Source organism: Schistocerca nitens, chromosome 3 (genome assembly GCF_023898315.1).
Source record: "Schistocerca nitens isolate TAMUIC-IGC-003100 chromosome 3, iqSchNite1.1, whole genome shotgun sequence".
In the NCBI taxonomy this organism is placed as follows: domain Eukaryota; kingdom Metazoa; phylum Arthropoda; class Insecta; order Orthoptera; family Acrididae; genus Schistocerca; species Schistocerca nitens.
Genome location: NC_064616.1, coordinates 218,688,668 through 218,716,507, shown reverse-complemented (window position 1 = coordinate 218,716,507; position 27,840 = coordinate 218,688,668). Strand labels below are relative to the sequence as shown.

General features: G+C 42.5%; 3 protein-coding genes across 3 annotated transcripts in view; 1 reads left to right on the top strand and 2 right to left on the bottom strand.

Annotated features, from left to right (window-relative positions):
- The window catches only part of LOC126248174 (protein wntless-like), a 212,524-nt gene that overhangs the window by 659 nt on the left and 184,025 nt on the right, over positions 1 to 27,840 (bottom strand). The gene's annotated exons all lie outside the window — the stretch shown is intronic.
- Positions 1 to 27,840, top strand: part of LOC126248173 (AP-3 complex subunit delta-1) — a 507,526-nt gene that overhangs the window by 308,499 nt on the left and 171,187 nt on the right. The gene's annotated exons all lie outside the window — the stretch shown is intronic.
- Positions 217 to 2,214, bottom strand: LOC126248175 (protein wntless-like). The gene has a single exon (XM_049948945.1). The coding sequence runs from the start codon at positions 2,201 to 2,203 to the stop codon at positions 641 to 643; it is 1,563 nt and encodes a 520-aa protein (XP_049804902.1). The 5' UTR covers positions 2,204 to 2,214; the 3' UTR covers positions 217 to 640.

The window sequence follows — 27,840 nt, the reverse complement described above, 5'->3', positions numbered from 1 at the left end:
TTCATTGATATACTTACTAAGCTCACTCTACAGTATGTTAAATGTAGATTTCTGAGAATGCAATTAAGCCCTTGTTTATTTGGTAGCAACGTTTTTAAAATATAAAAATAATGAAGTGTCAGTAATGTAACAAAAGCCAATTACTTCAAACACATAATGACAGCCACTAAAATACAGCAGATCTCTATTTGAGATTACAATGAAGTGCTTAATAATTTGACAAATTTTTCTATACTATAAACATAGCATAGTGTCAGTAATGTCACAACTCAGATTAGTGCATACAGAGAATGTCCCCATTGGCATATCATAAACTTGAAAATGTAAATTTTAATCACTTTTTAAGCTACAGGTGATACTATATGATTATAATTATGACTGGAATTATTACACAAAATCATGCTCAATGCTAATACACTATTGCATGCCACATCTTTCATCTGCATTTTGAACAAATGCCTACATTACACCACCTGTAAGTACACATATTACCATAAATCAAACTGTGTTCAATATCAGATTCTGGTATTGAAGACAATGGCAACAGACCTTGCAACCAACCAACACGCTGCCATTAATCAAGTGCAGGTTTCCTTGCAAATGACGTTAAAGATGAGATTTCACTGGGATCAGTAGCTAATCAGCTGAATTCAATCTCCTCATTACAATTGCTGCGTATATCTGCTTCTGATGGCCATTGTTTGTGAGAGGGAGCATATAAAACAATAAGTGCAAATATGTAAATATTCCACATGCTATAGACTCCCGTGAAAAAAGCTGATGTGAATTCAATCTCTATTTGATCATTCCACTTCCACCGACCCTCAGATACTTGTCCCAGAATGAAGCCCACAACAGTCATTAATGCACAAAGCAATGTAGCTAACATGAGGAACTTGAATCGATATATTACTCCCTGGTAATGTAAATGGGGTGCACAAGACAATGAAGGCAGTGCTGATCTTTTAGCACTTATGTTGCAAAACACTGCCCAAATTCTGTAAGTTAGAAATAGAAAATATACTCCTGCTGATATACCAGCCAATATAATGAAAGATAGGGCCATATTTGTTCCCAATTCTGTATCCCAAATGGAGTAGAACGGATTTCTTAGTTGCACTCCACGTTCACATATATCGAACACCAAAAGAGAAATGCAACCAGTAGCTACAGCACTCAGATGTTTCCAGTAGGTGCGCAGCGTATTTTTTTCCGCAGTATCTTGAATCATCAGATGCTCTCCAGCAAATATCAACCAGAAGGACAGCAGTGTTGCGTAAAATATGCCTTGCCGTATATCACAAAGGAGCAACATGAAAGGCATGTCAAATGAGAGTGTTAAATATTCAAGTGGTGCATTCAACACAGTTAGTGCAATTCCTAAAGAAAACAGCATGTACTCCAAAAGTGCTGGGGAGCGAGACAACTGATGCACTCTTTTCCAGAACCATACCATTATACCAATAATTATTGGGAAGAATACGCTTTTAAGAGACACCCAAACTTTTGTAAAACCTCCATTCTGATTAATGGTAACTAGCCACAAGTCTTCTACATGTCCCAGACCTTTGTTAATGGTTTTATTGGCATCCACTGGCAGGCGAATATTTAATAAATAGAAATCGTGATGAAGAGAACCTAACTCAAACAACGGAACAAATGAACAGTTATAGTTGTAACCAGGTTTTCTATCAGATGAACACTCAAGGATCCTTTCTTCAACTGAAGCGGCATAACTTTTCCAGTCGTCATCGGCATCACCTTTATTTCGATAAGCCAGCCTTGCATTTAGCGTCAACGGAACGCGCGGCTCCATTTCATCGACTCCTGTTTGGTACACTATATCAATCTGTAGGATTCCAATAAGATTTTGTTGCCACCGGAAGTAATCGTGCATTAAACTGTCTCTTGGTAGTGGAATTTGAAAAACGAAGACAATATTATTTGCTTGCATATTTGGCTCAGTGTGATCGTGTATATCAATTGTTTGACATTTACCGCGACCTCGAGCGTAGAACCACTTCTCGGTGTTATTTTTGGGATCAGGATCCCAACATTTTGTGGCCAAAATGTGGTCTGCGGTAGACGGCGTCGGTGCAACAAGTCCGCCAATCAGAAAACAAATAATCTGACACAACATTAAAAAACATATCAGTATGGTCAGCTTTCTCCCACTTAGATTTTCTAATATCGCCCCCGCCATTTATCAACTGTTCCGTCAAATACTCAACACAACACACAAACGATACCTTCTGCACAACACAACATGCGTCAAAACGAAAACTATTGCAGTGATCATGTGAACCATGTGGTAAGAATAAGGGGAAATGGCGCTACGTATCCCAGCCGTACTACGTTCTGAAGCCATGGGGGCGTGGCTCGCTGCCATGACACTCATTGCCAGTGTGCTATAGCGCTGCGTGTATTAAAGTCGCTAATTGCACCATATACGCATGTAACGTCATCAGATTGGTTGTTTCAAAGTTTTTGTTTAAAATAAAATCTCGTAAAGGCGAAATTCCGCGTTTCTTCTGATTAAAAATAGTCTTTAATGTAATATTACGAATGGCTAGTCTTCAATGTAAACGATACAATTTTGTTAATTCAGTAATCAACGTGTATCACAAACTAGGGTTCTTTCTTTACTTATTCTTACGATCATCTGATTGGACGAAGCAATGCCAGATTTACGAAAAGTGACGTCGTCTTTTCCGATTTTCGTGACATACAAACCAAAACTTTTCAGTTGTTTGAGTTCAGAATGATGTATTGTAGCAGCTATTTACTAATGTGTAACAGACTGATTGCGGTTCTGACCACCACCTATATCTGAAGAGGTAACCAAGTGATCTGTCTTTGTTGTTAATTATTTAAACAATGAAGCAGCAGATAAATAAGTCTGATAAAATAACTCAATGTGAGTTAATGTTTAGCCAACAACCTGTCACATTGTGCACAACTTCATTCTGTTGTCAAGTGGAATATAACGGCGGAGAATCCTAAGAAATATAGATTAGGTGTTTGTTATACACAAAACAGGTACTTTCAGTTTGGATAACATTGACCCTGAGGAAGAAAACAAAACACTTTGCCATACAGTTCATAAACACTTCAATACATACCCACATTTCTTCTCTTAAGTGATATGCAGCAGCTCTAATATGAGACTACGGCACTTTCTTTAGTAACTAACAAATCAACTGCAGCAGCAGCACTTAAATGACATGTCTGTTAGCCAATGCAGTATAACAGTGTTCCAATTTTCATCTGCTATGGGACTCATTTTAATATTAGTAAGGAGTTCTACTTATTGCTTACTTACCTTAGGTTCCAATTTCTTATTTTGGTATGGAAGAGATTTCTTAACAGGGCAACAATGTCCCAGTGTTTTTAGGTAGCTTAGGCATAAACCATTCTACATTGAGCTTTGTTTATGTCATTCCCTATTTTATAATTTTCATTCTTTTAAATGCAAGCCTTTCTTGTCAAGCTGACAGGTATTTACAGTGGTGCAAAATGAAATGATGAAGGGATTGAGACAGATCATGGAGCAAAACTTTACATCATAGTTTGAGAAGTGTGGAACGTCTCAATCGATAAGCAGAAGCTTCATTGCTTGCCAATGACAAAGTTTTACTAACATTGAAACTAGGATTTGCTTTTGAAATCATTGTCCTAATAAAAATATAGGCTATATATTCCTTATTCATTCATAAAAAGTATGGGAACTGGGAATGAAATAAAGCATAAATATTAGGTACTATGTTCAGAATTTTATTCCAGCAAAAAAGCTTTTGTTGATCTGTTGTTATCCACTTTGTTGAACTGCTTGTTACAGGTATACAGAAAAATTATTACAATGTGACTTTTCAGTTAACTGCCTTTTCCACAAGATTGTGGAATTTAAAAATAAACACAGTTCTTTGTAAAAAAAAAAATATTATATGAAATTGTAACAAAGTCCACATCATTGCTTGTTAAGAATGAAAGAAATGTCTCAGTCTCCTGACTGATACAAATGTAATACTATTTACCATTCCACATACATATGATTTATCACAGTGGTCTTGCATAAACCAGGAAAGTAGGCCAGCAAACAAACATAAGAAAATATGCAATCATTTATAAAATATGTCTTACTACAGATATAAATGTTGTGGGCTGTAATTTCTGTGCAACACATGGGTTACATTTCAATGGATTAGGGGAGAGACTGCTAGAAAATTTAGTGCCCAATGAAGTAGTGAAAAACCAATAACCCTCACCTGCGAACACTACTATCCCTCATTTTTTGAGGGTAAACCACTGTTGGACTAGATCACAAAAAAATATAATTTGTAATGACACACAAGCAAAAACCATAACATACCACACAATGATGGGAATGTATTTCAATGTGCCAAAAATGAGGCAATTCTGTTTCTCATTAACATGTTGTCACTCGTGGAAACTTAATTAACAACACTGGCTAGAACATACTGCAGCATACTCTGCCAAACAATGGCTAAATATTTCAAAAAGAAATGTATGTCCCATTTGGAAGCACACAGATCACAAGCTATTGCAGAACTAGTACTGCATACTGGAATGGTGGAGTATCAATCACTTGGAAACACTCTACATATAATGTAGTTCCAAATTTTGGTTTGAGGAAGATATATTTGGAAGGTATTACACACACACACACACACACACACACACACACACACACACACACACACACACACACACACACACACACACACACACACACACACATATATAAAATTATAATTGTCTGACTCCATCACACACACACACACACACACACACACACACATAAAATTATAATTGTCTGACTCCATCACACACCAGGAACAAATTTTCATAGATACCCTGAATATGCTAGTACTAATAGTTTTAAGATACACACATCACAAACATTTTGTAGCTGGTTATAACAACATAGACATAACGGAAAAGGAAGAATGTGCATCATTTATTAATTACAATAAGGTTACATTCCCAGTGTGCCTCAATATAATGAGTGCTTTATAAAAGATGCCTCACACACTAGACCTCTGTGTACAAATATCAGTTACTGACCTCTAAAGAGTACCAGTTTTGTATAGGTTGTCCTGATTTTATTTTCATGCAATGCATCACTTATTCTCTTGGCTGCATGTTTTTGCCGTGTCAGGAGGTATCGTGTGGCAATTGCTTTAATCAGCAGTATCATATGATTGTCCAAGGGATGCTGATTTTTCATGTGGTCTGCTAATTCCTTAAACACTGGCTTGAATATGAATTCACTAAGCACCTCAGACACACATTTGGAAAACTGATTTTTCAAAGGAACTTTAGAATTACCTGTAGTATAGCACCTGAACACTTTTTCTGCACACACACACAGATGTCAACAACATCATTCGATGGTAAAACCAACCACCCCCTACTCTTTCTATGAATGAGAGAATAAGCAACATGGCTACCATCGCCTCTCAACACGGATAAACATGGTTCACATGGTGAAGAGTTCTCGGGCTTCCAGCCGGGTGGCGGTGTCTTCAAACTGCGACGTTTCGACGAGTGACATGCTCATCATCTTCTGGCGAAGTGCCGAGACTTTGCGGATGCCGGTCCCTTTATACCTGCGGTGTGCCCCCCACCACCTGGCCGCGGGAGGCTGGGTCCAGAGGAGCCGGCGGGTGAGGTGGAGGGGGAAGCGGGTGCGCCGTTCGTGTCTCCGTCAGAGGATTGTGATCGCGTCTCGTGAGCTTTACGGTTCTTGTTGCGTTCCTGGCGTATTGCGGCTAATGCTGGATTCCAGGCCGCGCTCAGTTGATAGCCTTCGTCCCTGTTCACAAGGTTCTCGTGGACCCGTATTTCTATTGATTCTTTAATGACGCTATCCCAATAGCTCCCGGCTCGGCACAGCACCCTGGTGTTTTCGAAGTCAAAGGCGTGGTTTTCTTTGATGCTATGTTCAGCTATAGCAGATTTCTCTATCTGTCCAAGTCGAACATGCCTGATGTGTTCCTCGCACCTTTTAGAGATGCAGCGCTGCGTTTGACCAATGTACTGCACACCACATTCGCAGGCAATGTTGTATATACCAGGTGTGTTTAGTTTGAGTGGGTCTTTAGCTGAGCCCAGCAGCTCTTTCGTCTTCGGCGGTGGTCGGAAGACGGTATTTATGTTAGATTTTCTTAATAGCCTCCCGATTTTGGCTGATGTGGGCCCCAAATATGGGAGAAAGGCGAGTCTCTTGTTAACTTCCTCTTCCTGAAATTTGTCAGCCTGTCTCCTCTTGATGGCCCTGTCAATCTGTGTTTCACTGTACCCGTTTTTTCCGAAATACCTCTCTTAGGTGGTGTAATTCGTCTGAGAGGCTTTCTTTGTCACAAATGACGTGCGCCCTATGTACCAAGGTGGTCAGTACTGACTGGCGTTGCGCCGGATGGTGGCAGCTGGTTGCATGGAGGTACAGGTCTGTGTGCGTCTTTTTTCTATATACTGAATGGCCCAGCGTGCCATCCGCTTTCTTCCTGATCAGTATGTCCAGGAATGGAATACAGCCATTCTCTTCTACTTCCATCGTGAAGGTGATATTTTCATGTATGCCGTTTAGGTGGTCCATAAACTCCTCCAGTGCCTGCCTGCCATGCTGCCAAATTACGAAAGTGTCGTCCACATAGCGGAAGAAGTGCCTGGGTTTACGGTGAGCAGTTTGTAGTGCCACCTCCTCAAAGTGTTCCATATAAAGATTCGCGATCCCTGGAGCAAGGGGAGATCCCATGGCCACTCCTTCCACTTGTTCATAATGCTCCCCATTGCACTTGAAGTAGGTGGTCGTAAGTGCATATTCAAAGAGCTTCACTGTTTCAGGCTCGAAGTGCTGATTAAGGAGCGCCAAGGCGTCTTGTAGCGGTACTCTTGTGAACAAGGAAGTGACGTCGAAGCTCACGAGTAGGTCATCACTCTGTATTCGGATGTCCTTCAGTATTCTAACGAAATCCGCGGAGTTTTTCACGTGATGACTGCAGTGTCCCACCAGTGGTTTCAATAGTGTCGCCAGGTATTTGGCCAGTCCATAACTGTGCGAGTTGATAGTGTCCAGAATCGGCTGTAGAGGCACCCCATCTTTGTGAATCTTGGGCAATCCATACAGGCGCGGTGTCGTTGGCGCTCTGGGATACAGCCGTTTCTGCACTGCCTCTGGTAGATCTGAGTCCTTCAGTAGCGCCACGGTTTTCCTGGTCATCGTCGATGTAGGGTCCTTGTTGAGTTTCCTGTAGGCTGGGTCTTGCAGCAGGGAGCAGATTTTCTGTTGGTAGTCGACTGTGCGAATCAGCACCATCGCATTTCCCTTGTCTGCTGGGAGGACCATGATGTCAGCATCATCCCTCAGTGCGCGGATAGCCTCTCGCTCCGGCGCAGTAATGTTAGCTTTAGGGAGTCGTGACTTGTCGATGATCCTGCAGGTCTCCCTTCGGATCTGCTCAGCTTCCTCCTTGGGTAGGCCCCGGATTGCTTCCTCTACGCTGCTGATGATGTCCCGTTTCGGTATGGTCCTTGGTACAGGTGCAAAGTTCAACCCTTTCGTGAGGACAGAAGTTGTGGCTGCATCTAGCACCTTATCTGTCAAATTTACAATAGCTCTGGTGCTATTTGTCACCTTCTGGGTCGACTGTGCTCCAGAGAGTCTGCCGAATTTGTCGACCTGTTTTGCGGCAACATGTCGTTTCTGCACCTCACTGTCGGCGTGAGAGCTGCAGTCAACCCACTCCCAAGTGTGTGCCGGTAATGCTTCTGCCATTTTCAGGTGACATGCGATCAGGATGCGTGCATTCTTGTCCAGTTCTTGCCGTGTGTAGTGAATGCGTTCCCTGACAATCTGGACCCAGCCTCCCGCGGCCAGGTGGTGGGGGGCACACCGCAGGTATAAAGGGACCGGCATCCGCAAAGTCTCGGCACTTCGCCAGAAGATGATGAGTATGTCACTCGTCGAAACGTCGCAGTTTGAAGACACCGCCACCCGGCTGGAAGCCCGAGAACTCTTCGCCAGCTGTATACGCCGGGAAAGCATACATTCACATTTATGGTTCACATTTTAAGGTTTTCTCTAAGTGACGCACCACAAATCCAGCTATATATACTACAATATGGACTGCCACTTCAGAGAGATAAATTCCAGTAGCAAAGCAATCGTGGTCGTTGTCAGTTGTCGCTGCACTATTTTCCGTGCTTAGTAACTGCCACCGTTCCGAAGTGTTAGCCACTTTCTTCTTAAGTCGTCGCTTAGACTGCTGAAGAGTTTTAATTTGTTTTTTGTACCGATCAGTTTTTCTTATGAGGTGTTCACACTTCGTCTTCAGTTCCTCACTTTCAGAGGATGTCTGACTACGTTCTGGTGGTCCTGCAGTGTACTCAGGAACAAGAGCAGGAACTTATTCATCCTGCATTCTGCTGACGTCAGCCAAAACTGAAGATGGAAACGAAGAGCTCTCCTTCCGCAATGGTGGCTTTCTGTTCTTGTCTCCCTAAATGAAATAAAAGGATGGAAAACATTAAGAACTGTTTTTAACAGATGGTTGAAGGTGTTACAGTCTTTGTCATGAACAGCATGTTACAGCCTACTAATTACTCCTATTCTTAGTCCTTTCCAGAAATATAAATTCTATTTTTCCAGCAGCTATTTGTCTTGTTCATAAAATACTCATTACTCTAACAAAAACCGTTGTTGTGTTCAGCAGAAAACTTGAAATGCCCCCCATGTGCGAAGCTACAATTAATACACACTTATTGAAAAAATATAAACTTTGAACATGTAAAATATTTCTGCTGGGGTGTCTTGTTTAACTATCACACTGTATCGCTATGGGTGCTGTCAGTTAACAAGTTCTCAATACAACTGGTCCAACAGTTAATGATATAAAATTGTGTGTTATATCTAACTTTGCATTAGTGGTTGGTGCATATTCAATGTTCCACAGTAGTGGATAATGTTAACAAGAAGGTACTGCCAAAGCTTTTTAATCAATGATATCTTTCAATGGAGAATGTCAATGAATAGTGCATCAAACAAAAGAAATGTTCATTTGCTGTGCTTAACCCAAATACAGAGTTATATTTAACACAGCCCAAGTGTTAATTTCTGTGACTTCACTAAATAATTATACCAGACAAACTTGTTAGCTTCAGTAGTCTCATAATCTAAACAGCGAACCTGAATTTTCTTCTAAAATATTCTCTTGTGTGCAGAGGCTGATGCTCATCAAAAAGGAGTTTCATAAATTTGTTTCTACATGACAATGTGGAGAAACAGATTATCTCTTTATAACATACTGTGCAGCTGCAGAAACACTTCAGTGTTCCAGCACCTCCCCTCTTAAATTCTATATACAGCATGGAATCATTCCTAGGCAAAAGCTATGTGTAAGGCCGGTATTACACTATCAAATTTCTTTGTTCAATATCTTTGTCAAAGATATTTGATAGTGTAATAGGGACTTTGTCAAATGTCGTCCAATATTTGATCAAATCTAGGGCGTCGCTGTATATTTGATCAAAGAAACCGCTTGTCTTCTGTTCACTGCAATGTGACATGTTACCACATGGAGCGCTAGCATCGCTGCAGCGTTCTGTCGTCTGTAGTGTTTTTATAACCATTGCCGGTAAATACAATTGGTGTGTGCCGACAACTACAAAATTAATAGAGATGTCTGAAGCTGATGAGGCGCTTTACAGCGTGAGGCACCCTGAATACAAAAATAGATTAAGAAGATTGGAGACCTGACCTGACCTGACCTGACCTGACCTAACCTATCCTAACCTAACATAACCCTCACCTGTACCAAGGAATAGAAGTGTTACAGTGAGCCTGTCTTCTGCAGATGTAGCAGTTCTTAAGTGAATATTGTGCTTTGTGATATGAGGATACACTTCATTGAGCACATACAGAAACGTATGCTCATCCATTCTTAAGTAATTGGTGTACGACTTGACATCTTCCACTGTAAGCTCACGTAACAAGTTTTGTTGAATGCTTTTATCGTGTCGTCGTAAAACCCACGGCTTCACCCAGATTAGATTAGTTTTTTGTTCCATAGATCCGTGCTGAGGAGATCCTCGTGGATGTGGAACATGTCGATTTTTTTAAGCTGAAATAACAATACTAATAGTATGAATAAATACATCATTTGTTTCTATTAAAAATTTCGCCAATGGAGTGGGAGGAGTTGGCCAGTAGTGAGTCTTTCAGGCTCCTTTTAAACTGATCTTTATTTCTAACTAAATTTTTTATGTTTCCTGGCAAATTATTGAAGATGAGTGTTCCTGAGTAGTGGACACCCCTTTTTGAACTAAAGTAAGTGCTTTTAAGTCGTTGTGCAGATCATTCTTGTTCCTGGTATTGTATGTATGAACTGAGTTGTTTGTTGGAAAAAGAGATATATTATTTACGACAAATTTCACTAAGAAGTAAATATACTGAGAGGCAGTAGTTAGTATACCCAGTTCTTTGAAGAGGTTTCTGCAGGATGTCCGTGAATTTACTCCACAAATAATACGTATTACACGCTTTTGGACCTTGAAAACTTTTGTTTGACTTCAAGATTTACCCCAAAATATTATCCCATATGACATTATGGAATGAAAGTATGCAAGCTTTTTCATTTTTATGTTGCCTATGTCTGCTAACACTCGAATTGCGAATACAGATTTGTTAAGGCGTTTCTGCAGTTCTGTGATGTGCTCCTCCCAACTGAATTTATTATCAAGTTGTAATCCCAGGACTTTTAAGACTGTCAACCTCATATGTATGGTTCCATTTTTTCCCCCCACTTCTTTTCCGCATGTGCACACAATGCAATTGGAGTACGTAGAACTGCTGCGGTTAATAACAAGTTGTTGTCAGCCATCTTGAACTTTGACGAAAAATTTGATGACAGTGTAATACTAGAGGTGTACAAATTCCCCTTGGAGCCTGCTTGCCCCTAGCTCCTCTGCAACCATTCATGCAGGTCAGCCTGCTGCGACGTAAACACAAGAATGCGCGTATACTGAGGCACAGTGGGTAATGCGGCCGACTTGGGCTCCCGCAAGCCCGGGCTACCTGGGTTCCCGCAGGCCTGCCAAGCTTCACGGGACCCGCTCAGCTTGCTGCGCCTGACAACAGGTTGCGCTGTCAAGCTACCGTGATTAGAGTAGCCAGGTAGTTAGCCCGCAGTTCATTTATCGCAACGGTGGGGGCAGCACAATGAATATCTCGAACTTTAGTGAGATTGAAAAAAAATTGACAACTGGCGAATACATGCTGGTAACGAAACAGGGTACAAGTGCCGCATGGGAAACGTTTTCGTGTGTTTATGAGGGCGCTTAAAATAAATCGGTAGGTGTGTCTCAATGCAAACTATGTAAAAAGCTCTTAAGTATTTATTCGGGAACCTCGAGTATCTTACTACATGTGTGCAAATTTGACAAGCAGTTCCCTCACTCCATAAATATCTTGAAAGAGGACAAAGATTTAGTGGCCGAAAAGTGCATCGAAATGTGTGCTAAGGACCTGAGACCATTTAGCAGTATAGAGGGAGAAGGATTTCTTAATTTAGGGCAGACACTGATCGACATAGGTAAAAAATATGGCTCAGTTGATATTAAAAATATTATGCCTTCCCGAGTGACGGTAGCTAGGAAAGTTCAAACCTTAGCTGATAAAGTGCGCAGCAAAATGCTCCCAGATATAGTGCATTCGATTCGTTCTGGTATATGTGCCAGTACAATTGATCTATGGACAGACAATTACAAAGGGGTGCATTACATGTCCGTGACAATGCATTAAATAAATTCAGACTGGCGTTTGAATAAATATGTACTGATGTGCTCTGCGTTTCCTGACTGCCCAAAAAGTGGCCCGAATATTCGGAACGAGTTGGAAGATCGCTTAGAAACCATGGAAACTAGTTTGTGGTGATCAGTGAAGCAGTGTCAAAGTTTATTGCTAGGTAGCATTTACTGTAATACTTTTTTATACGCAGCACTGATGGTTGTGTTTTCTGGTGCGTAAACAAATGATGTTGAAGGTGTCCCGACAGGGGAATATGCGACATACAATTGGCCATGTGAAAAAGATGATTTTCAAGATTGATGCCACAAACATATAACGACTGCCCTTGCGATTTATCTATCGACATGGCAAATGCAAGCTGCACTGGGAATTATAAGCGTTTAAAGTCGAATGGCATGTCGCTCTGAATCATAGTGTTACGTGGAATCAAACCATCTTCATCTTTGTACTTTCTTTTTAAAATTGTGGCTTCGATTACGTTATTCTTTAATTTCTTCAACCGCAAGCCGGATGCCATTACAAAGACGTGGCTGGTTTACCTTTCGCAACATAATGATTGCCGATCCGACTTAATTGCAGATTGGGAGGCGGTAATCCGGACAAATTTGCGAATTTAAAAATTCCGTAGGATAGTTGACTACATCATCTTGGTTAGTAACGGAACAAACAGACTTGTATGTGATCAATTCGCCAGGTATCATATTTTGAATCTGAAAATTCATTTCGTTAACATCAAGGTTTTTTGCAGCCAATATAACACGTTCGCTCAACTAAAAATGGTTTGCAACTGTTAATCGGCATTTGCTGTGCGCGAATTGTCAAACACGATGACTCAAAACCATAACAAAAAAAGAAAAAAGGATGATTGTGAATGTGTCAGACATTTCTCAAATTTCAAAAAGATCATAGACAAATCGTTTAAAAAAATTTATATATATACACACACACACACACACACACACACACACACACATATATATATATATATATATATATATATATATATATATATATATATATATATATATGGAAATGTTCAAAAATCTTCTCCATGGAAACATGCGTACATGAGCCAACTTTCATGGTGACCCACAAACGATGTCAAAATCTTTTATGAGGTACCCTATTCCATGCACTGTCCGAAATATTATGTAGATAGTGGTGTTCCTCTTGATGGTCAAGTGTGCAAAGTTTCTTCAAGATCGGAATAAAACTGTAGGTTGGTGTAAAAGTGTGTAAGTGAAGTACCGTCCGCCATGCACCATTCAGAATTTTAAGCAGACAGCGCCCTTCGTCCTGCTTTGAATATCAAGTGTGCCAAATTTCATCAAGATCGGAATAAAAACGTACAATTTGTCGAATTCCGTTAGGTAAAGTAACCTCTGCCATGCACCCTACGAAATTTTATGTAGACTGTGACCTTCCTCTTGGTTTCAAGGTATAGTGTGCAAAATTTCATCGAGATTGTATGCAATACAAACACAGGGACACAATGAAAAAGCACTTTCATCTTTTCTCAAATTTTCCAATTTTTCGGTCGATTTTCCTAAAATTTTATTTCATAAAAACCTTGTCCTGAGAATTACGAACACTGCAAAGAAAAAAAAAAAAAAGTAGCCGAATTGGTCCAGCCGTTCTCGAGTTTTACGCTTAATCAACACATTTGGCAATTCATTTTTATTTATATAGATAATAAGCCCGAAATATACCCATAAAGGAAGAATGTACAAATAAAACCCAATATTTTTTGACCTGAAATTATTATATGATTATATAATGTTGGGGTTTGTCTTTTGGTGCTCAGATAAAATAAAAACTTTTAATTAACGTTCATAATACGACAATGACGCGCGCAGACTAAACGGCTGCGTAGTGCAGCTCAGCAGTAATATGGGCAGGCAAGCAAGTTTCCCGCAGCCTGCCCGGGTTGGGTTCTGCTTGGCTTGGCTGGGAGTGAAGCAGCCTGCCCGTTCTGTTGACAACGCGCGGCGGCCTGCCCGCCTGACCACCGGGCAAGCATGGGCGGGTTAAAAGCGGAACATGTACACCACTGTGTAATACCCCTTCTAGCGCTACGTCAAAGATCTTTGTCAAATATATTGGACGGAATATTGGATCACATCTTTGATCAAATCTTTGACAAAGATATTTGATAGTGTAATACCGGCCTAAGGACCTAATCAGGTGGAAAGTGGAATTAATGTATTCAAATGACCTGACGGAATCCTCCCAAAATAAACATATATAAGTAAAACTAGAGCTGTATCAATTACTCCTAAAACATAACTGCCATTAACTAGCAAAGACAGTGCAATAAAAATGTTGTACAACACAGTAGACCAGACAAAGTGAGATGTTCACAAACTACTGCCTTAAATATTCACATAACTGATATAATTTACTTCACACGTGTATTCCATTACTTTCGGAGTTAGAGCTAAATAATAGAAACTGAAAACAGTTAGCTATACCCTCCCTCCAAAGCCCCATAAATACATCTTGTTTGTAATACGTTCTGGGACATTTCAGTTACGTTACACTACTGGGAAACACTGTTCATTACCACCAATATTTACTGAAATACGGTACATAGAATGGCAAATCTACACAGTGTCCTGTTTAGGCCTATACTTTACGCCAGTTAATGTAGTGTTAGCTTTTAATTTGGTACATGACGAAGACAAAGTGAGTTACTCAACACTTCGATTATCGACGATACGTACGTATTATACTGAAACGTGAACTTGAAAACTAAGACTTTAATTCTTTGAATTAACATACCTCCATGATATGAACACAGATATGTTGCTCTTAAATTACCCGATCTAAATTCTTTGTTCGGCCATATCGATGTACATCGATGTTCAATTTTCGAGGAATTATTGAAGTTCCAATTTAACGGTAAGCCAGAAAAACGTGGAACAGTTATTCCGACACACTGCAATAAAAAAAATATGATGTCCCTACTAAGAGCAGATACAACCAAAGTTTCATTTATACCGATTTCCATATTCCGAAAATCACTGTGAAGTGCTTGGCAGAGGATATTTTGCGATGTACCACACATTATTTGGAGCCTGGGAAAGATGACTTCCTAAAGCCTCTTTGTAACTGGTAAAGAATCTGGTAGTGATGGGCAAAGGCGTTCTTTTTAAGGAACCATTCTGTTTGAGATACGATAGTTCTTTTTATTGAATTAGTTCAATTGAGCTACATAGTACCTTCTTATTGTTTAAGTACCGGTACCAATAAATAATAGTACTTACAAAACATTTTAAACTATGCAGTGTGCATATTCCTAAGAAGTTTTTTTATTGCACATGTAATCTTTTTTGATGATGGGCTGAGCATTTTCAATTGTAACCCAAGCCTTTACTGGGGTACCTGAGTCGTGGGAACCACTAACTTAGATTAAATTCTTCACATTGTCATCAAGAGTATTTCCTACGAGTATTTCCTAGAGTTTTGTGTTATATGATAGGATCTGTAAAAAGAAAAAAACTCATTTCTATTTAATACACTCCTGGAAATGGAAAAAAGAACACATTGACACCGGTGTGTCAGACCCACCATACTTGCTCCGGACACTGCGAGAGGGCTGTACAAGCAATGATCACACGCACGGCACAGCGGACACACCAGGAACCGCGGTGTTGGCCGTCGAATGGCGCTAGCTGCGCAGCATTTGTGCACCGCCGCCGTCAGTGTCAGCCAGTTTGCCGTGGCATACGGAGCTCCATCGCAGTCTTTAACACTGGTAGCATGCCGCGACAGCGTGGACGTGAACCGTATGTGCAGTTGACGGACTTTGAGCGAGGGCGTATAGTGGGCATGCGGGAGGCCGGGTGGACGTACCGCCGAATTGCTCAACACGTGGGGCGTGAGGTCTCCACAGTACATCGATGTTGTCGCCAGTGGTCGGCGGAAGGTGCACGTGCCCGTCGACCTGGGACCGGACCGCAGCGACGCACGGATGCACGCCAAGACCGTAGGATCCTACGCAGTGCCGTAGGGGACCGCACCGCCACTTCCCAGCAAATTAGGGACACTGTTGCTCCTGGGGTATCGGCGAGGACCATTCGCAACCGTCTCCATGAAGCTGGGCTACGGTCCCGCACACCGTTAGGCCGTCTTCCGCTCACGCCCCAACATCGTGCAGCCCGCCTCCAGTGGTGTCGCGACAGGCGTGAATGGAGGGACGAATGGAGACGTGTCGTCTTCAGCGATGAGAGTCGCTTCTGCCTTGGTGCCAATGATGATCGTATGCGTGTTTGGCGCCGTGCAGGCGAGCGCCACAATCAGGACTGCATACGACCGAGGCACACAGGGCCAACACCCGGCATCATGGTGTGGGGAGCGATCTCCTACACTGGCCGTACACCACTGGTGATCGTCGAGGGGACACTGAATAGTGCACGGTACATCCAAACCGTCATCGAACCCATCGTTCTACCATTCCTAGACCGGCAAGGGAACGTGCTGTTCCAACAGGAGAATGCACGTCCGCATGTATCCCGTGCCACCCAACGTGCTCTAGAAGGTGTAAGTCAACTACCCTGGCCAGCAAGATCTCCGGATCTGTCCCCCATTGAGCATGTTTGGGACTGGATGAAGCGTCGTCTCACGCGGTCTGCACGTCCAGCACGAACGCTGGTCCAACTGAGGCGCCAGGTGGAAATGGCATGGCAAGCCGTTCCACAGGACTACATCCAGCATCTCTACGATCGTCTCCATGGGAGAATAGCAGCCTGCATTGCTGCGAAAGGTGGATATACACTGTACTAGTGCCGACATTGTGCATGCTCTGTTGCCTGTGTCTATGTGCCTGTGGTTCTGTCAGTGTGATCATGTGATGTATCTGACCCCAGGAATGTGTCAATAAAGTTTCCCCTTCCTGGGACAATGAATTCACGGTGTTCTTATTTCAATTTACAGGAGTGTAGTTCACAAAAATTAACTCCCTTACCTAAGATGGGAAAGAAATACTTAGCGTACATACAGGATAAATAAGGTGTAAAAAACGAATAGAACTGTGTAGTAGGTGCAAGCAAACATTTATTAAAAATAATGTTACAAGGGATTGGAGGACTGGGCCTGGAGACTGAACAATGTAAAGTAACGGTACAGTTTAAGTCTGCCAGTCAGATGCAGTTTGCACAGCTGACCATTACTACAGAACTCTGGAAACTTATAGATCCTGGAGTTGGATATACACAATATCTGGGGAGGGAGATTCATGCATGTGCATTCTAACTTCCAGTAGGCAGGAGAAGTGAGGGGTAAAAGAGTGATAGTTCACTAGTTTACTAAAATATTCTCAATAGTTTCTTTCCCAAAACTGTTCATTTGAACTAGCTCATTCATGAATGACACATCCCTAAGAGCCTTATCTACTCTAACAGGTGCTTACGGGAATGATATATAGGTGGCTGTATTATACAAAGTGAATCAGGGGGAAAGGTACATGCTTTCAGAGGTGATAATAGCGGCGATTCTGAACAAAAACTTCAAATACACATGTGCCTCTTTCTGAAACTTATCCAACATACAGCTGTTTGAAAATCACAAGTGTCAGTTTCATATCCTTCTTCGCCAGCACTCACGTGTGAATACAACCCAGGTGACCTTAGGCTACGTAGTGTGGTTTTGGTGACCACTTTGTACAGGATGGCGGGTATGGGCAGGCGGTGGGCGTTGTGGAATGATAGGGTAATTTTTAGAGAAAGGCCATTTATTGGCTAAAGCATGATGAAAAGGGACTACATAGGCCTAGGGAGGTGAGGGTGAGCCAGAGCTTACAATTTGGCGAACATTGTTCGCGAAGCTACCGAAAGTTGTTGTCTGCCAAAACTAAGTCCACAGTGCCGTAGCACCGGGAGAAGCGGGAGATGTTCAGTGCTACAGGGCGCGCATCCGACTCGCGGGTGAGCAAGAATGCAAGAGAGCGGGCCCGGCGACGGGCGGCCGGGTATATTCGACGCACCACGCGGCTTCCTCCACCCTGATTGGTCAGGACCGAGCAAACCGTGCGGGCGGCATGGAACTTTCCAGAGCGTTGCCTGCTAAGCGACGCCTGGGACGGCGTTACCTCGTCAGCACACGAGAGAGGCGCGTGAACAAGGTGCCCTTCCTCGGTGCTGACTTCCTGTTACTAGACCGTGGGACGAAAGAATTTACAGGCAGCTAACACTGCCGGCCGTGGCTTGGCCGTAATGGAAAAATGAAGTTACCGGTTGGAGGCTCATATAATAAAGTAAAATCCCTTATTGTCTGGCTCATCCTTTACATTCCTCCCCCTTCCGTGGGAGCGGAGAACGTACGTGAATTCGCTCAATGTAATTATTATTTGAATGTAAACAAATTTATCTTGCAAAAGAAAGTGAACATTGGCTCTCACGGAAGACAGCAGGGGTCTTAATCTATGGGAGAGTATAGAGACTCTAAAGACCTCCTAAGGGTCGCAAGGGGACTTACACATGTCAACAATATTGTGTGTATACAAGAATCATCATAAAACATCAAAACATAGTAAAACATCTGAACATCATAAAATATCACAAAATTAGAACAAAACATACTGTGTGAGTTAGGTAAACATGTCAAGTGTTCTTGTTGCTAAGTTGAAGTAAAAATATTTTTTTTTCTTTTGTTAGAATAAGTTGAAAATATAAACATATCACCACTGATGAGTCACGGCGAGGGCGAGTGGCACGAGGCGGCGTGGTGTGTTGTCCTCAGCGGGCAGCGCGCAGGCTGCCGGCGGGAAGGGGGCGTGGCCGTGGCCAGGTCCGTGCACTGCAACTCAGCGCAGGGGGGGTATGAGGGGAGGTCCACATGTTTCAAAACACAGTTGAAAAGGGAGTTATCACTAAGGGAACACTTCACTACACTACACTAGTTTTTCCACATTAATTGATATCTGTTTCACTCTTAAAACTAAGGGAGGGCACATGCCTGATAGGTTCTTGTTTTCTCTTTTTTGTTCGGTTTAATTTGCGACTGTTTGCCATTCATTTAAGTGTGCCAACAGGCGAACGTAAGAAATTTGTCCTTTTTCATGTTTTAGCAAGTCATCAATTGACGATAAGTGATCATTTGATTTATTAGATAAAGCTGGCAAGTTAGCTGACAGAGGAATCATGAAATGGCTTTCAGGTATAAAAAAAAAAAACATAATCAAAGGGGCGCGAATAGTAATTGAGTAAGCCATAGTGGCATGAAAGGTTATTAATGGTGTTCCAACAGGAACCGTTTGCTGAAGATCTGCGCGGAGGCTACGTCAGAGTAACAGCTGACTGCAAGGCCAATCTCGCGCTACGTCAGAAAGGCGCGCGGCAGATAATTTCCAAGGCCAGCGCGGCGTCAGGGCTGCACGCGGCACCTGAGAAGCGAAGCCGAGGCGGCTACGTGCGCACTGCGTGCGCACGTGCGCGGCGCAGGAAGCATGCGTCAGATGTAAGAGCGAGAGAGAGCGATGAAGCCTACCGACGCTGTTCACTGCGCCGTCTGTATTTTACACACTCTCCACATGTTCTTGGGCTCCTGCGCCAGATGAGCTTATTTATGTGCTCCAAAATGAGAAGTGACAAATATTAATGTCACAAACGGGGTATACTGTTACTGAATAAAAGGGAATAGATGCGCGCAATCGATTTGGTTTACTCAACGATGACCAACAAAACAGAAGTGGGATTACTCGTGACATCACGCTAGATGCGTTGTTACAGCGGGTTCTGTTTAAAATTACATTATACATCAGTAAATTGGTTCATAACATGAAAATATAAAAATGAGTTACACAAATATTATGAATTGCTGCATATGCTATATCAATACGTAAAACAAAGAAAGCTAAGTGCCTCTTTGGGCTGACCCTAACGTGTAATGACGTTCACATTATGAGAAGTTTCTCATGCATCAATGTATTTGCTGAACATATCAAGTGAAATTGACAAAGAAAAGTGACACCAGTTTTGTGCAGGTGGGGCGTAGATTGTGTCGTTGGATGTCAAGGCTGTTGCTAACAAGAGGAGAAAAATAAAACTCGAAGGGAATCTAGAGATTTCCATAGTGGAGACAGAAAGCGTAAGAAATTGGATTAGAATATAATTTGAGCGTAATTTCTGAAGGACTTTTCCTTTATGAAGGTTTAACGCACGGCGCATCGTTTACACGACGTTATCGCCTACTTAACTGTGTAAATGACAATTCTGCGATTCCAAAATAGCTGCTTCATACTTCTTCCTCAAACTCGACATCTCTTACATTAAAAAATACCATTACTGTGCGACAAAATTCACCGTCTTTATCCTCTCAACATCTTGCGACTAACTTTACTTTGCGACCAAATTCGCCGTCTTCATCCTCTCAACATTTTGCGACTAAACTCGCCGTCTCTATAACTCCATGGTGCTGGCCTCATTGGGCCCAGCTGGTTGCTTAAAACTCCGTCTATCCTTGCTTGTATCGCAGTGTCCTGGGACACGTCATACAGTTAAATGCTACTACTTCAATAATCGGTATTCCTTCGGAAAATACAATGGGAAAACAAAGAAGGCTCAAGGTTTTGAACAGAGATTTCCGCTTACTGGCGTTTAGCTGCGGGCTAGACGCGGTTCGCGTCTGACGTTGCCTGATCAGCTGTCGTCAGAGAGAACACTGTTCTCATGAACTCTTCTTCGACATGGAATATCAAAGTCTGGGCTGAATAGTTTTGTGTCTGTTGAAAGTTGACAGATGAAAGTGGGTAGGTTGGACTATGTCGCGAAACGGAAAAGAGAAGAAACGACACAGACAGCTGAGGGACCGCGCGGGTGCCAGCCGCGTCACGTAAGGTACGTGCCCTTGCGGGTGGTGCATGACTCTTCATGTGTTGTTCTGTTGATAATTGAAAGATAAAAGCGGGTAGAACAGACTATGTCGCGAAACGGAAAAGTGAAGAAACGACACAGACAGCTGAGGGACCGCGCGGGTGCCAGCCGCGTCACGTAAGGTACGTGCCCTTGCGGGTGGTGCATGTGGTATGTCCCTCCAGATAAACATTCAAATACAAATCAAAATAAAGCATGGTTACATCCTAAATTACCCTTCCAAAACAATTTATTACCTAAGACATCATTATTACTAGACAAATAATAGGCAGTACTCGGGAACTTATTCTAGCATACTTTAAATCCTACAAAATGATTATCCTCATCAATCTAGTAACACAGTGACACATGGAAACACTAGGCTGATACAAATACTAAAGTACTGGTGCTGGCCAAACTTAAGCAAAATTCTCTAAATAGGTAGTAATAAAACAGTCAAAATGAACAACAATAAGATAATACATGGACTTAAGTAATTGGACACAAGTAATTAGACATAAGTAATTGGCAACTCGTCATAGTGATACAAGCGGTTGCAAAACCGCAACAAAAGCAAAAGTTCAAAACAATATTTCCTTCAAACAAAACTTCCTTACTCTCCAGTTACATTTCGTAGCAAAATGAATGTAAGCATCCCTTGGTATTCCTTTATGCTCTCGTTTGTGTCTTCATACCAACTGATCTTTGGTACTTCTACCCACAAGAAAACTGTCATTAAGTAATGGCAATGTTGTGTGTAATGCTGTGGAATAGTGTGATGTCACGTTAATACTTCCTTTAACAAGATTCTGATGAAAAGTGGTTTTGTGTCGCCTTCAATGAACAGACCAATAATTATTAAACATGTGATATGCTGTTTGCTGTGTTGATTTGTTTTTGCAAATATTTGTGATTATCAGTCACCCAGTCAATCGTTCAAGGATATGATTGTTGTTCCTTTTGTTAATTCTCTCACTTACCTGCTTCCATATAATCAATATTGGCGGCTCGACGAAGCTGGTTGCATTTCGAAGACGTCGATATGACTTACCTGTCGGTGCTTTGGTTTTTAATAAAATTAAAGTTCATGTGTCATATAAAAAGTGTGTAGGGAGCAAAGTAAGTTCCTGACTATTGAGAATGTGCATAAAGTTATTCAAAGGGTTCGTTATACAATGGTTAAGTATTTCTGTGTTGAGATTCAGTGCAGCTTGAGGTGCTAAGGTGCGACACGCGTCGCGCTCGTGAGATTGTAAGTTGCTGACAGTACAGCTGACAGTACGGCTGCGTCCGGTTTCACTGGCTCGGCAGCATAACTGGCGTTCACGCTCGGTCCGTCCTCTTGCTACGCATGGAGTTAACCTCTCGGTACAGTCACAAAATTTCCTTCCAGAGTTATCTTATGTTGTTCACGACAGTTATGCATGGAGGATGTTCTTTTCTAAGGGACTCTAATAACTTAAATCGCTAGAGGTCACAAAACTATCGGGTTCCAATTATTTTACTTAAACACTCTGTTCTTCTGAGATTTAGGTAACTGGCAGGTGTTAGGCTTCTATAGAAACTGTATTTTGCGATGGCATTCCAAACCCAACTCCTTGGCTAACGCGTTTCCCACACAGCGGTCGTTTACAGGACAGATATAGCGACAAGTGCCGGCTTCCTTGACACCATATAGATCCGTTTACTAACCGTGGTGGTAATACAACATAGCCGGAGATCGATCTGGAATTCCAATGTTTTCTAATCCTGATAGTTTCCACAATGCGTACCAGGAAAATAGATCCCCATCTTTAGATCAGACTAGTAAAATCTGCAGGGCGATATTAAGCTGGCGAGTTTATTTCTATAACTATCACTTTAGGTTTGCTGTTTAAACTGCAACGTACGAAGGTGTAGCTTGGCTGACGCACGCGGCGTGCAGGGCGATTGGTGGGCGGAGAGGAGGGGCGAGGGGAAAGGTGCAGATACTGTACGCGCCAAAGACAGCGGTGGTGGGTGGGGAAGGGGGAACTGCAATGGCCGCTCTCTCGGCAGGCTGGTGAGAGGGAAGGGAAGGGGGCCGCGTCGCCAGCTGACAGGGAGGGGCAGGACTCGCCGCATGTTGAACAGCTGTAGACAACAGCGGCGGTATTTACGCGACTCCTTCCGTGGCATTCGATATACAGAAATACGTGGTACCAAGAAACTTACCTTGTAGTCTGTTCAACATCACATCATGGAAACAATAAAATAGCACTTGAGGGAGACTCCTTTTACTTTAGAGTAGCCTATTTGTTGTTTAACTTGGACGTATTGATTCTTGTTAGTATCGTTGTGTGATCATTTAGCAAAACATACATGTAATAGGGCGTATTTCAAAGGACAGGTAGACGGCAGCATGTAGTCACTGATCTACTGGCAGTTACGAAGGCGTGTTACTATCATGTTTTTATGGTAAAGCTGTGTTCGTTCACTATTCACTAAATTAACAAGTGAAATGTGAATCCCTTTGAAATATACAAGATTGACTGATTCTTTCTCTACGTGTTCTTTTGACAAGGACAACTTTCCCCTTAATTCCATGATTAAAGAATGTTTGTGTTTTTAATTCTCGACTGCTACGATAACATTACTGGAGGCGTTAAATGACAAGACAAAATGATTACATCACTTCAATCACTTCCATTAGCATGTGACATCATAAATTCTATTACTAGTTACCAGTGGTTGCCAATTCTTATGTCTACTTATAACTAACATGCACCATTGAATTAAATGTATAGTAACGACGGTGTTTTCCGTCAATTCTCTTGCTTCATGCAGGACTTTTTCAACTGTTTACATACCATCTCAGACCTACTTTCAGGAACGCAAATCATAGGGGTTTGACCTTAGAGCATATCTACGTTGCTGTCTAGGCGGTTGTATTACCTTCTTTCTTGCCTTTTTGGGTGGAACTACTGGCGTAATAGGCTCGGTTTCACTATTAGGTGGGGGTGGCTCGGGTCCTTTATACAGTTTCAATCTGTCAAAATGAACGATCACTGTCCGTTCCGCTAACTGAATTTCCGCATTTACTGGTGAAGTAAGCCGGATGATACGGTACGGTCCTTCATAAGTAGGTGTAAACTTTTTGGTTCTTCCCTTTTTTACGACTGGATTGCTCAACATAACTAGGTCTCCTACTTTGTACTCTGGCATTTTTGCTTTTTGATTACTTCTCTTTAACTGTTGGGCGGTGGCTCGGGCATTGTTCCCTCTTACTTTTTTCCAAATGGATTTTAGACGTCGAGCTAGACTTCTCACATCTTTGGATTTAATTCCAGGGGGCAGTTTGTCAATTTCAAAAGGAGAATTCATAGGGCGGCCATATACTGCTTCATAAGGTGAGTACCCTGTAGCTTCATGGACACGGCTGTTATATGCTGACGTAACGTATTGAACATACTTGTCCCAGTCAGAGTGATGTTTATTAACATAGTAAGACAGCATGCGCATAACGATGCGGTGGACTCGCTCCAGGCGACCGTTTGCTTTTGGGTGGAAAGGCGTCGTTCGCCACTTTTTAATTCGCAATAACCGACAAACTTCGGTAAATACCGCAGACATGAAATTCGTACCCTGGTCTGTGAGTACAGCTTCAGGGCTTCCGTATGGTAACACCAAATTGGTGACAAAAGCACGCGCTACTGTTTCAGCGGACATATCTGGTATAGGAATGAGAATCAAGAACCTAGAGAAATGATCTATAAGGGACAGAATATACCGATTGTTTTGGGGGCTCACAGGGAAAGGACCGACAATATCTGCTGCTACTACTGCCCAGGGATAAGTGGCTTCTGGTACCTGCTGTAAAGGCACTTTCGTTCGAGGTGGTAATGACCTCTTAACACAAGGTAGACAATTTTGTATATACTTTTGCACGTCTTTCCGTCTTCCTGCCCAGAAATAACGGGCGGCTATTCGGCAGTTTGTGGCGCGAAGGCCGTTATGACATGCCTGCAGGCTATCGTGACACTGTGCGATAATCTTGGAACGTAATTCTTTCGGGATTACTGCCTGTTTACCCAAGTGGGTCTTTCGATATAAAATTCCATCTTCAACTGAAAACTCAGGCAAAGCCACATATTTCTGACATTCGACGTCTCTTTGCTGTGCCTCCCTTAACTCTTCAATAGAAACGTCACTAGCTACGATCACTCTGACTTTTCGGCTTAATGCGTCGGCGTTTTGATGTAACTTGCCCGGTTTGTGTTTCACCTCATACTCAAATTCGCTCAATTTCAAAGCCCAACGAGTGAGCCTACTACTAGGGTCTTTTAAGCTCAACATCCACTGTAACGCGGCGTGATCAGTGATGACAGTGAATTTTCTCCCATACAAATAACATCGGAAATAAGTTACACCAAACATGAGCGCTAGTAGTTCCTTCTCAGTTGTGCTGTAATTTGACTCTGCTTTATTAAGCTGTCGAGACGCATAACCAATTGGTCGTTCTTCGCCATCTATCTCTTGTGACAGAATGGCTCCTACAGCATAATCTGAGGCGTCCACTGACAGTATGAATGGTTTTTCAAAATCCGGGTACGCTAGTACAGGGGCTCTAGTTAAAACATGTTGAATTTGTTGCATAGCTTTATCACATTCCTTGGTCCAAATAAAACTAACTCCTTTTTTCAATAAATTAGTCAGGGGCTTAGCAAGGGTGGCATAATTATTCACAAAACGTCTGTAGTAGTTTGCAAGGCCTAAAAATGACTGTAGTTCTTTGACATTTGTCGGTGTTGGAAATTCCTTTACTGCGGTGGTCAAACGGGGGTCCGGTTTGACACCTTCTCCACTTATTATATGACCTAAATATTGTACTTGTGACTGGGCGAAAGCACACTTTTCTAATTTTACACTCAAATGAGCTCCTTTTAACCTTTGCAAAACATCCCTCAGTCTTTCTGCATGTTCTTTTATCGTTTTAGAAAAAATAATAATGTCATCTAAATACACCAAGCATGTTGTAGGTTTCAACCCACGCAGCAGCAAGTCTGCAAATCTTTGAAAAGTGGCAGGGGCGTTTCTCAATCCAAATGGCATCCTTACAAATTCATACAATCCTGTAGGTACAACAAAAGCAGTTTTATGGCGGTCCTGGGGTGCAACAGGGATCTGATGGTACCCAGAACGCAAATCAAGGGTGGTAAAATACTTACAGTTGCCCAATCGGTCCAATGTTTCATCAATGCGCGGTAACGGATATGTTTCTGGTGCCGTTACCCGATTTACTGCCCGCATATCGACACATAGGCGATAGGCTTTCTCCCCATTTACTGATTTCTTTGGCACAACGACCACGGGGGACGCCCACGCACTCGAGGAGGGTTGTATGATTCCTGCAGCTAATTGCTGCTGAATCGTATCTTCAACTACAGACTGCAAATGATATGGTATACGGTAAGGTTTTTGTGCAATGGGCCGGGCTTCTCCGGTCGGAATTTCGTGCTGAACCAAATCCGTAGCCGGTAGAAACTGCCTCTCTTCAAACAACCACGAAAATTCCTCTAATACTGGCTGCAACATCCTTCTCTCCTCACTGTTTAAATGACCCAACTTCTCTGCTAACTGACTCCTTATCGTCGACGCGACATATCGCACTTCTCTATCTGAACATTTCTTTCCTTTCCTTCCTTTCTCATCTTTATCTCGCTGCTTCTCAGCTCCTCTTATTTCCTCAAAAATTTCCTGTCCACTGGCAACAATAGTACCCTTCGGTATCACAACATCTTCTACACCAAAATTATCTATACTTACTGGTATCGCAAAACCCTTCTGTCTCCTCTCCGGTCGGCAGATACTTCTCTTTATATGTACCGACTGACGATCTAAAACATCATTCTGGGTGAGCGGGTCAACCAGAATGTCTGTCTTGGGCTGTTCTTGATTTTTGACATCTATCCAGAGAATCTTTCCACTTCCGCCTTTTATCCTCACAGGGTCAGTGGTTTTTATCGCCCACATCTGCGGTTTTATGGGAGACTGCGAACGGCGCCTTTCGCAGCTCCCTCGCGTCTGACGGGGATGCGCACTGCCAAATCGGTGAATTGCTTCGCCGAACTGCACAGTTCGCGTTCGATAATCCACTATCCCCTGATAACGGTGCAGGAAGTCATTCCCTAGTATGATGTCAAATTCACCCTTCTTTAACCTTACTACCTCCATCCTCTGACTGTATTTACCCTCGTCGATTTGCAGATTCACTACACACGAACCTGCAGGGACAATTACTTCCTCTCCAAGGCCACTGATATGGTACCGGGGTGGCTGTAGCACCCTCCGATCATTACAGTGTGAGTTAGGTAAACATGTCAAGTGTTCTTGTTGCTAAGTTGAAGTAAAAATATTTTTTTTTCTTTTGTTAGAATAAGTTGAAAATATAAACATATCACCACTGATGAGTCACGGCGAGGGCGAGTGGCACGAGGCGGCGTGGTGTGTTGTCCTCAGCGGGCAGCGCGCAGGCTGCCGGCGGGAAGGGGGCGTGGCCGTGGCCAGGTCCGTGCACTGCAACTCAGCGCAGGGGGGGTATGAGGGGAGGTCCACATGTTTCAAAACACAGTTGAAAAGGGAGTTATCACTAAGGGAACACTTCACTACACTACACTAGTTTTTCCACATTAATTGATATCTGTTTCACTCTTAAAACTAAGGGAGGGCACATGCCTGATAGGTTCTTGTTTTCTCTTTTTTGTTCGGTTTAATTTGCGACTGTTTGCCATTCATTTAAGTGTGCCAACAGGCGAACGTAAGAAATTTGTCCTTTTTCATGTTTTAGCAAGTCATCAATTGACGATAAGTGATCATTTGATTTATTAGATAAAGCTGGCAAGTTAGCTGACAGAGGAATCATGAAATGGCTTTCAGGTATAAAAAAAAAAAAAAACATAATTAAAGGGGCCCGAATAGTAATTGAGTAAGCCATAGTGGCATGAAAGGTTATTAATGGTGTTCCAACAGGAACCGTTTGCTGAAGATCTGCGCGGAGGCTACGTCAGAGTAACAGCTGACTGCAAGGCCAATCTCGCGCTACGTCAGAAAGGCGCGCGGCAGATAATTTCCAAGGCCAGCGCGGCGTCAGGGCTGCACGCGGCACCTGAGAAGCGAAGCCGAGGTGGATACGTGCGCACTGCGTCT